At 51.9% G+C, this 11,289-nt stretch overlaps 1 protein-coding gene across 2 annotated transcripts; it reads left to right on the plus strand.

Annotated features, from left to right (window-relative positions):
• Nucleotides 1–828: 828 nt before the first annotated feature.
• MYCL (MYCL proto-oncogene, bHLH transcription factor) lies at nt 829–6,522 on the plus strand. Of its 2 annotated transcripts, none has more exons than XM_059044314.2 (3): nt 829–910; nt 1,672–2,176; nt 5,138–6,522. In XM_059044314.2, exons 2-3 carry the CDS (start codon nt 1,681–1,683, stop codon nt 5,734–5,736), a joined length of 1,095 nt encoding a protein of 364 aa, XP_058900297.1. In that variant the 5' UTR covers nt 829–910; nt 1,672–1,680; the 3' UTR covers nt 5,737–6,522. The 2 variants fall into 2 exon arrangements, with proteins under 2 accessions (XP_058900297.1, XP_058900306.2); XM_059044323.2 differs by lacking the exon at nt 829–910 and adding an exon at nt 1,231–1,311.
• The last annotated feature ends 4,767 nt before the right edge of the window (nt 6,523–11,289 follow it).

Genomic DNA, 11,289 nt, shown 5'->3' on the forward strand with positions numbered 1-11,289 from the left:
CATTCTCGATGATGTATTGGCTGCTACCCCAAGTTACTTTCCTTGGTCTAAATAGAATGCCCCTATAGTTTAACTTTGCCTCTTCTACTGAAAGAAGTCTGCATAGAAGAGGACACAAGGCTTATATGTCCATCATCTTGGCTAGAGATGCAGCTGCAAGCAAAGTTCCCATTTTACAGATAAGTAAACAGAGGCTTCAAAGGACTTGGCTCTACAGCTAGCGAGTGGCAAAGCAAGGGCTTGAAGGAAGTTTCCAGACTCCAAATCTCCATTCTTTCCTCTACTAGTACAGCTGCTACAGAGTGTTTTGTGTGTGGTATTAGGGAGGGGAATCTCAGCCCTGGCCTGGTCCTGGGGAAAAATTCTCCTTACCACCCATACCAGGGGCTAAGTTTGTTCTACTTACCTCTCCTGGCCTAATCCCTTCCCTAGATAGTCTATCTCCTTAAACCCTCACAACAATCCTGTGAGGTATTACCATCCCTTCATTTTACAGATGAGACCAAGGTTCAGAACGGTTAAGTTTCAGGCTCCAAAATCCGGAATCTTTACCACCTTGCTTCGCTGAGGTTTAGGAACACCGAGCTGATGAAACGGGCCAAAAGGTGATGAAGCGGGTGCCGGGGACCAGCCCCAGTTCAGGGCTGAGGGCCACCAGGTGGCGCGGTGGAGGTGCGGCTGCCCCCAACTACCTTATTCCCCGCGGGCCAGACGCACCAGAACCAAGAGGGGCGAGCCCGGGGAAGCAGGCTCGTGGGGCGGGGAGCAGTTCTCTTCCCCAGCCCAGAATCTGCAAGGAGTGCGGTTCTCGTTCGGACTCTAGGGGACCACCCGGGCCTCGCTAAAGAGTCACGCCCCCACCAGGCGACCGCCGGACTACATCAGCTCGCCGCCTGCTCTGCGCTCCCCAGTGTGCAATTCATTTCGAGGGGTACAGGGAATAGAATAGAGTGGGAGAGGGTAGCTTGGAGGGGTGGGGCTGGGACTCCACCGCCCCCACCTGTCGACCGGGAGGGGCGGGGGAGGGGCGGGGCTTGTCCCGTAGGGCCCGCCCCCGGTCCCTGAGCCCCGGGCGCGCGACGAGATATAAGGCAGCCGGGAAACAATGCGCCTGCATCTCGCGCTCCCGCGCCGCTCCCGGGAGCGTCCCGGCCGCCGTGCGCGAGCGAGGGCGGGAGCGCGCGCGGGGGGGCGAGCTCTTGAGTGCGGTCCGCGCGCTCGGTGGCGCGCATGTGCATGTGTGCGGGCTGCCGGGCTGCCCCGAGCCGGCGGGGAGCCGGTCCGCTCCAGGCGGTCGGCGGCGGGAGCGAGGTGAGGCTGTGGGCAGCCGGGGAACGGGCGCGGGTCCCGGGAAACGGGCTGCAGGCTGCCTTCTGGGCACAGCGCGCCCCCGCCCGGCCCGGCCGGGCCCTGGGAGCTGCGCTTCGGGCGGCGCTGGCAAAGTTTGCTTTGAACTCGCTCCCTGCACCCTAGTCCGCGCGCGCTGTGACCGGCTTCCCTGGGCACGCCGACCCGCGGCCGGGCTGCCGGGTCGCGAGGGAAGGGCGCGGGCTCCAAGCCGAGAGATTGGAGAGGGACGAGAGCCTGGCAGCCAGCTGTGCTGGGGGACTGGGGGACGCCTCCCTCCCCGGGCCCGCACACGGGTCAGCACGTCCCCCTTCCCTCCCGCAGGGAGCGGACATGGACTTCGACTCGTACCAGCACTATTTCTACGACTATGACTGCGGGGAGGATTTCTACCGCTCCACGGCGCCCAGCGAGGACATCTGGAAGAAATTCGAGCTGGTGCCGTCGCCCCCCACGTCGCCGCCCTGGGGCTCCGGTCCCGGCGCCGGGGACCCGGCCCCCGGAATTGGTCCTCCAGAGCCGTGGCCCGGAGGGGGCGCCGGGGACGAGGCAGAATCCCGGGGTCACTCGAAAGCTTGTGGCAGGAACTACGCCTCCATCATCCGCCGTGACTGCATGTGGAGCGGCTTCTCGGCCCGGGAACGGCTGGAGAGAGCGGTGAGCGACCGGCTCGCAGCTGGCGCGCCCCGGGGGAACCCGCCCAAGGCGCCCGCCGCCCTGGACTGCGCTCCCAGCCTCGAAGCCGGCAACCCGGCGCCCGCTGCCCCCTGTCCGCTGGGCGAGCCCAAGACCCAGGCCTGCTCGGGGTCCGAGAGCCCAAGCGACTCGGGTAAGGACCGCCCTGGGCCATCAAAGAGGGGGGCACCTCATGGGTGGCCAAACCTCTGCCGCTGAGGTCAGGCACTGGGTCTGCGCAAGCCCTTCCGCCACCTCCCCCTTCCTGTGGCTAAAGCTGCCGGCGTAGCCCCCAGCGGTGTCTGTCTGGCACGTGGGTGTGTTAGTAAACAGTTTGAAGAAGTGGCGTGGGAGCCAGCGTCCCTTTGATGATGATTGGAGCCCCAGGGGACAAGGGAGACAGGGAGACAGGCTGAGGCTTGGCGCTTAGGAGGACAATACGGTGATTGGACCGTAGGGGATTTCTGTCCTCCTAAGGCTGGAAAGGGTCCCTTAAGTGTCACTCCAGGCTTGAATTTTTTTTTTTTTCCTGTCTCTTTCTCTGGGAAACTCACTCCCCTGTGGAGAGAAGAAGCTGAGGAGTCTTTGTGCAAAGCCAAAGCGTTCATCCTTTCAAAAACCTGGTCTCCTGCCTGGTTTACTTTCAAAAGACAATAATGGCTCCTCTTGCACCCCTACCCCTTACCATGTGTACATCCACACCATCACCCATGAGACTGGTAGCAGAGGAATGACCACTCCCATTAACAGATGGAAACAGGCTTAGAAATAGGAAATCACCAGAAGTGAACCCCAGCTTCCTACCATCCAGCCAGCCTCTTTTGCTCAATCCTCCATCCCAACCAGGCACTTCTCTGAGGTTTAGAGGAACTTCGTGGTAGCTTATCTGAGAAGTGGTCCATCTTGCCTTTTTGCTCTGGCCTGATGTGGGAAGGTGTTCCTGTAGGTCCCTCCCAATTCATCTGAGGGCTTTCAGCTGCTTCATTTGTATTCAACAAATGTTGGCTGGCCCCTACTCTGTGCTAAGCTCTGGGCTTGGTGCTGGGGTCACAGATCCAGAGCTCCAGGTTCCCCTTCCCTATCCTTGAAGGCAAGTGTAAACCTCACTGAGGACAGCCTGCTGCATCCTGTGCCACCAGACTATGTTGTTCTTAGGCTAACCTCTTCTCAGAAGTGCCCATGAGAAATATTGGGGAGCGTGTTTTATAGGGTGCAAACTGACGCTCGCATCGGGAAAATCAGGACTGAAACCTCACTGTAGCTTTTAAGAATAACTTACATGACCATTTAGAGGGAACTGGGGAATGGGTATGGAGGTTGTCATACACTTGAAGGTAAAAATAAGGATAACAAGAACAATTAAAAGTCAATTTTTTCGGTCCACTGTGTTAAGGTCATTTTTAACCTGCTTGCTTTCTACACCAAGACCTTCTGTTTGTTTAATGGCTGGAATGGGAACTTTGGGATCAAGAAACCAATAAAGATGTATCTCTACAAAGGCTGATGGAGTGGTAGAATGGAAAGAGCATTGTTTTGGGAGTCTGGAGATCTTAGTTTGAGATCCAGAACGTTACAAAGGTGATGTGTGGACTTGGCTGAACTGGGTCTCAGTTTCTCCCTTTGCACATGGAGTATGACCTGATTGTCCAGCCGAGGACACTTCCTTGTCTGGGTAGAGTTAGACACTACTCTCCAGAAAGGAGAATCGTGTTGTACCTTATTTCTTCCTTAGGCAGAGCCTTCCGCAGCTATGAGGTTTAACCCTGAAATATTAAAGGTTTGGGATGTGGGGAAGCCTCCTGATTTCATTTTCTAACCTGCCCTTTAACCTGAACCTGTTTGCAAGCTCCTGGTTCACCCATAGGCCACATGGCCCAGAACAAAATGCAACAGATTGCAAACAATGAGGGGGGTGGGAAGAGTGACTGACGGCAGGGCTCAGCCAATAGGGGCCAGGGGCTGGGTAAGACAGCCTTCAAAACACCGCTTAGCCAGCCAATCACAGGCCTTGGGGCCAAGAGGGCCGAACGGTCAGGTTTTATTAATGGAGAAATAATGCGATTGTCCACACAATGGAAGCCTTCCTGACAAAGGGGCTCAAGCAACCTGATATGCAAAAGAGGCCGAGAACTGAGCTCTTCTGTTGTCAGGCTGAAATGCATTAAGGTGGCCGTCTATGCGGGGGCTGGAAAACGTGTGGAGCAGGAAGGTTCTCCCCAAATCGTCCCTCTCCTGGTTGGGGTAACCTAAAAGACCTTGGAGCAAGGGAATGATGGGGGCATGTCCAGGTGTTGCTAGTGTTTTGGCCCTTGTGTCAGAACATTCCCATGCTGCTCAGTTCCTGCCCTGGCATAGGTAGCTTGGAAATGGTCGCTTGTACCTTTGTGAAGTTCCTGCAGCTTTTGCCGACCTGTGATTACAAATCCAACCCTCTTCTGGTCAGGGAAGGGGGTGGGGCAGGCAACCTATAAATGATGGATGACTCTAGAAACCCATCGAACCCAGGAGCAAAATGCTGCTAAGGCAAACCCTTTCCCTCCCCTCTGGGTGAGGAGGGATGGGTTGTAGCCCTCCCTTCTCCGACTCTTCAGCTGAAAGGGGCGGCAGAATAGAGAGGTGGGGGAATAATAGGATTTATAACTTGTGAAAAGTAACAATTCCCAAGTGCAGGCTGTGCTGGGCTGAACAAAGGGCAGCTCTGCCCACAGACCCCTCATTTACAATTCTGATGGGGCATGAAAGAGCCCGACTGGGGAAGATCTTTAGAGCTAAACTTTGTCCCAGGCTGATAGCTCTTTTTCTCCATCCCCTCAGTGGGGGAGGGGAGAGCCTGTGCAGACTGGGGGCTGTTGGCTTGGGTCTGCCTTTTGTTCTTATCTAAGCCTTGCTGTGCAAAAAGAAATTGGAGAATATTTTCCTTCTTGCTTATTTCACCTCCTTTCCTTCACACTGCCCTTAACCTCATTACAGATGAATCAGCTGTCTTTCTCCTCCCTTGAATTTGTTTATATCTAAATTGGGAAAATGTCACCTCCTTTCCCAAACTCCAATATAGGGTCTGAGTATGTTTTTCTCATGGGGTGTGTTTCTTCTGTTGATCTCTCTTCTTGGACAGAGGGTGAAGAAATCGACGTTGTGACCGTGGAGAAGAGACAGTCCCTGGGTGTCCGGAAGCCGGTCACCATCACAGTGCGAGCAGACCCTTTGGACCCCTGCATGAAACACTTCCACATCTCCATCCATCAACAACAGCACAACTATGCCGCCCGTTTTCCTCCAGAAAGCTGCTCCCAAGGAGAGGCTCCAGGGCGAGGGCCCCAAGAAGAGGGTCTGGAGAGAGATGTACCAGAGGAAAAGGAAGATGAGGCAGATGAAGAAATTGTGAGCCCCCCACCTGTAGAAAGAGAGCCTCCCCAGTCCTGCCACCCCAAACCTGTCAGTTCTGACACTGAGGACGTGACCAAGAGGAAGAACCACAACTTCCTGGAGCGCAAAAGACGGAATGACCTCCGTTCCAGGTTCTTGGCCCTGAGGGACCAGGTGCCCACCCTGGCCAGCTGCTCCAAGGCCCCCAAAGTAGTGATCCTGAGCAAGGCCTTGGAATACTTGCAAGCCCTAGTGGGGGCTGAGAAGAGGATGGCTACAGAGAAAAGGCAGCTCCGGTGTCGGCAGCAGCAACTGCAGAAAAGAATTGCGTACCTCAGTGGCTACTAACTGACCAAAAAGCCTGACTGCTCTGTCTTAACAAAGACCCGAATTTATTTTTTAACCTCCCCTATCCCCCATAGGAATTTGCACATTTTGGTTCCAGTGGGACAGCCTGGACAGTAGATCCCAGAATGCATTGCAGCCAGAGCACACACAAGAGGGCCTTGCATTCTTGGAAACCTTGCAGCCCAGCTCTCCCTCTGCCCTGACTCATGGGAGCGCTGTGGCTTCTCTGACGCCTTTGGCTTCTCAGGCGGACAGCTGACTGAGGAGCCTTGGGGTCTGCCTAGCTCACTAGCTCCGAAGAAAAGCCCGACAGATGCTATGCAACAGGTGGTGGACGTTGTCGGGGGGCTCCAGCCTGCATGAAATCTCACACTCCGGATGAGCTTTAGGCTGGGAAAGGATGCTCCCACTGGTGTCTCTGGGGTGATGCTGGGACAGCTGGGCCTGGACACTCTCTCTGAGGCTCCTTTTTCCAGGAGACATACAAGCTGTCTTGGGTGAAGACGAGCTCGCAGACTTGATCAGCAGGGACCATTACCTCACTGTCAGACACTTTACTGTAGCTGAGCAGTTGGACACCTTTAATATATATATTCTGATGTTAAATGACACCCCTCCACCCACCACTCTCCAGGCTGCGACCTTGAGAACATTTAAAGAGCTTGGCCTCTAGATTCTTTGTCTAAAAGACCCCTGGGCCCTTTCCTCTGAGGGCAGAGACCATTCAGTTCTCACCAGGGACTTTTTTTTGGTTTCCTTCTGCCTTTGTTATGCAATGGGCTCTAAGGCACCCCCTTTCCCACAGGTCAGAAATATTTCCCCGGGACACAGGGCAAAGTGTCCCAGACTGTGGCCTGGGGAAGGCTTGGAGTCCTGGCTGTAAACCTGTTCCCTGCCCAGGTGTTTTCCATCTTAGAATTTTCTCAAAGCAGATGTCAGGCACCTGAGGAGGGAGAACTGTACCACTTCCTCTTTCCCACCTCCCTCTCGTCTCAATCCCTGACTGATAAGTTTGAAGTTCTACTAGGACCATGCAAACCTGTCCTTCTCATGCAACTCCAAGGAGCTTGCTGGCTCTGTAGCCACCCTTGGCCTTCTGCCAGCTTGACATGAGTCAGATCCTTTTCCCAGAATCTGGGCCTTACTGCAGTTCTTACTGGGAGAGCTGCTGGGACGCATCCAGTACTCTGGAAGGCAGACTAGCTTCCTGGTGGGTTTTTAAGGAGCTTCCAGGAGCTCTGCTTAGTGGACCATGATGGATTTTACCCCAGCTGGACAGAGCCTCTCCAAGTGGATTCCAGGCGCAGCCTCCATTCTGAGAAAGGCACCCAACCCAACAGGTGTCATGTGGGCAACCTCAGCAGCCCCTAAGCCTAGCCTGGAAGAAAGACCAGCCCCTCCAGAACTCTGCCCAGGGCAGCAGGTGCCTACTGGATAGGGGTTTGAAAGTAGGGGAAGGGAGGATGGTAGAGCGCTATATGTGGCTCTGGGAAGCCAGCTGCTACTTCCAAAGCTATTATGCATGAGGGTCTGTTCCTGAGGTTGCTTCCTGGCCTCAGAGAACCCCAGTGGAAGCTTGGAAAAAGCCTCCCCAGCTTCTGGAGCATGGTTTTTGGGAGCCAACTGACTTCTGGAACTGTCTTTGGAGAACAGTTGAGATGTAGGTTACTGATGTCTCACCTGAATAGCTTGTGTTTTATGAGCTGCTGTTGGGTATTATGCCGGGAGCAGTCTTCTTCTTTTTTTTTTAATACTGTATTTTTGTATGCCTTTTGCAAAGTGGTGTTGTTTTTGTACAAGAAAAAAGCTTTGGGGCAATTCTCCTGTTGCAAGAGTCTGATTTATTTTAAAAGGCAGGTTTACCTGAAATTTTGTATTTAGTTGTGATTACTGATTGCCTGATTTTAAAATGTTGCCTTCTGGAACATCTTCTAATAAAAGATTTCTCAAACATGTCAGAGTGGGGGCAGAGCTTATGCCCACCGCATCCCCCGCAACCAAGGAAAATTGTTTCAGGGTAGCCACAAGAGATCTCTAACCATGTTGCTAACCTGGTCACTCCACTTTGGGTTCCTGAAATGCCATTTCAGACATGTCTAAACAATTTAGGTTCAGTACTCGGTAAGCACTCTTGTGAATTGCAGAATGCTGAATTTGTATTTTAGAAGGATTGAAATCCCAGGGTTCCACCATGTACTCGTCCTGTGCTTTTAGCTTTACCTAAAAGCTAAAAGCCCTAGTTTCCTTACTTGTAAAATGGGGATAAATGCTACTTCACAAGGGGTTGGCAGGCATTAAATGAAGGATAAACTTTTTTTTTCTTTCTTCTTGTTTTTGGCCACGCAGCTTGTGGGATCTTAGTTCCCCGACCAGGGATAGAACCCAGGCCCTTAGCAGTGAGTTTGCAGAGTCTTAACCACTGGACCATCAGGGAATTCTCTGTTTTTTTTTTTGTTTTTTTTTGTTTTTTTTTTTTTTTGTGGTATGCGGGCCTCTCACTGTTGTGGCCTCTCCCGTTGGGGAGCACAGGCTCTGGACGCACAGGCTCAGCGGCCATGGCTCACGGGCCCAGCCGCTCCACGGCATGTGGGATCTTCCCAGGCCGAGGCACGAACCTGTGTCCCCTGCATTGGCAGGCGGACTCCCAACCACTGTGCCACCAGGGAAGCCCAGGGAATTCTCAAAGTATAGACTTTAAACCACTTTCTAAACTATAAACCTTAAATCCTTTAGGGTGGTACTGTACCTTAGTGGTATTTGCAGGACGTCTTTTTAATGCCTTTTTTTTCTTTGTTTTCTGGCCATGCCCCACAGCTTGCAGGATCTTAGTTCCCTGACCAGGGATCGAACCTGTGGTCCCTGCAATGGAAGCGCAAAGTCCTAACCACTGGACCGCCAGGGAAGTCGCTTGCAGGATGTCTTTTTAAAAATTCTATGAGAACTGGTGGTGTGATGTGATTTTTTTTCTTTCTCCCTTGATTAATAAAAGAAAACGAAGGCTCCCTTTACCTCCCATAGTTCTCAGAAACTTGCTGTAAATGCAAGAGGGGAGAAGTTATTAATAGCCATTCCTGATGGAACACTGCCTATGTCTAAGCATCCTGCTCCTTCCTACACATTATACCACACCAACCACGTGCTAAGGCCCACAGAAGAGGGAACTGAGGTTCTAAGAGTGAAACATAACTGCCCAGTATTACACAGCTAGTAAGTAAATGAGTTCAAGGGATTTGAAACCAGCTCTGCCTATCTGCAGAGCCAGAGGTGTGAACCACTGCATGATAATGATCAGCTTGTTTTGTTAGCATAGGGTGTGTGAAGGAAGTAGACAGGGAATTTCATCATTTAACTGCTTGCTGGAATTGTCTCTCCTTGGGGCCACTGTGCCTGCTACTTATTGGGATGAAGTGGATCAAATGTTCCATGACCAGCCACTCTGCTGCATTTGTGGGCTGGGTAGATTCGTCTTGCCCCAGAGAGGTGCCTTCTGGGACTGTGAAAGGAAAACAGTTGCTGTTCAGAAAGGCATGAGCATCATGGTGGGAGAAGGCCACTTTGTCTCATGTAATCCTGCTTTACAGCTGAGACCTGGGTCGGTACTGCCCACCTGCACTCCTGCGAAGCCTGAGTTGAGTCCAAAAGCTACTATTGATGTAAATTCCTCACATTTACAAAGTGACCCTCATCACAACCTGGTAAATAAGCAATATCTGCCACTTGATACTGGAGCCCAGACAGGTTTTTTTTTTTTTTTTTTTTTTTTTGGCTGTACTGTGCGGGCTTTCGGGATCTTAGTTGCCCGAGCAAGGATTGAACCCACATCCCCTGCAGTGGAAGCGCAGAGTCCTAACCACTGGACCACCAGGGAATTCCCCCAGACAAGTTTCTTGCTCAAGGTCACAGAACAGTCTCCTGTCAGGTAAACTTCCCACTCCACCCCCACTGCCCCTATGTCCCCAAATCCAGGGCATAAATAGCTGTTTGATAAAAACAGACTTGGATTAATGGGATTCTTTTCTTAAAACTCCATTTCCAGGACTTCCCTGGTAGCGCAGTGGTTAAGAATCTGCCTGCCAATGCAGGAGACATGGGTTCGAGCCCTAGTCCGGGAAGATCCCACATGCTGCGGAGCAACTAAGCCCGTGTGCCACAACTACTGAGCCTGCGCTCTAGAGCCCACGAGCCACAACTACTGAGCCTGAGTGCCACAACTACTGAAGCCCATGCACCTAGAGCCCGTGCTCCGCAACAAGAGAAGCCACCGCAATGAGAAGCCCGCGCACCGCAACGAAGAGTAGCCCCTGCTCTCCACAACTAGAGAAAGCCCGCGTGCAGCAATGAAGACACAGCGCAGCCAAAAATAAATAATAAATAAATTTTAAAAAACAACAACTCCATTTCCCTTTTTTAGTTATAGTCACTCTGTTCCCAGTGCGTTCATCCTTCCACTTGTCAAGAAACTAGTTTGTAGGGCTTCTCTCGCTTTACTAGAACTTGAAAGAATTCATGAGTCCTCGATAAAATCTTAGGGACTCCTAGGTACAGGCCCTAACGCTGATGCTGATGTTGTTTTACATACCTTAATTCCCACAATAACCTGGAGATCAGGGTGGTGTCAGCCCCATTTCACAGGTGAGCAAACTGAAGCTCAGAGACATTTAAGTCATTTGTCTGAGCCTAGGCAGCTAGGCACCAACTGTCTGCCTCTAAGCCTCAGCTCCTTTGAGTCTGACTATTGAGACAGGAGTGGGAATAAAGCCATCTCCTGGGGGGAAGGGAGGGTGTTTCTGGTATGTGAAGTATTTTAAGCTCCTTCCTAGCTCACTTCTGCAGACTCCTACCTCTATCTTTGTCTGAAAATAGCCAGGAGATTATTCCTCGATTTCGGAGAACAATTTCTACAAATTAGGTTTTCCTCTGAATAGTACACCTGAGGGACTAAGTACACAACTCAGGGTTGTGGACGTAGACAATAAAGGACAGCTGAGAAGCCACACGTGGAGTGGAAAAGAAAGGCCATCCTCTCTGTTAGACAATCAAAGGCTAAACCAAGTGCTTAACTCCTGCCCCTATTGGCAGCTATTTTGGGGAACTGAGACAGGTTGAACTATCTCAAAAGTGCTGAATTTGTCTTAAGTGCCCCCTAGGGTCAGGATATTTCAGAATATGCACATTAGAAGGAGAAGGGGTTGATGGGGATGGCTTTGTTGATCTGGAAGGTGATAGGGAGTGTGAAAGAGGATTCTAAGGATAAGATAACCAGTTGGGAGGTGACTGATGACTGGGTGACTGGAGAGGGTAAAGGGGAGGTCTGTAAATGTGTCAGCTAAGGTTCCTTTGGGGTGTGGGCATTTCTACTTTAAGCCCAGTGGACAGCTCTTCTTAATGTCTTTATTTAGAACTGCTGCCAAAGGGATCAACTGTATTAAGATTACCATTCTCTTGGTGAGCAAATCTAAATATGTTCTTAAAGTCTCTAATCAGGTGAGTTATTAAACAATTAGACTCAGTGCCAGGGGCCCAGTCAGTGCCCAGGAAGTAAGTGTTGGATTG

Source organism: Kogia breviceps, chromosome 1 (genome assembly GCF_026419965.1).
Source record: "Kogia breviceps isolate mKogBre1 chromosome 1, mKogBre1 haplotype 1, whole genome shotgun sequence".
Lineage (NCBI taxonomy): Eukaryota > Metazoa > Chordata > Mammalia > Artiodactyla > Physeteridae > Kogia > Kogia breviceps.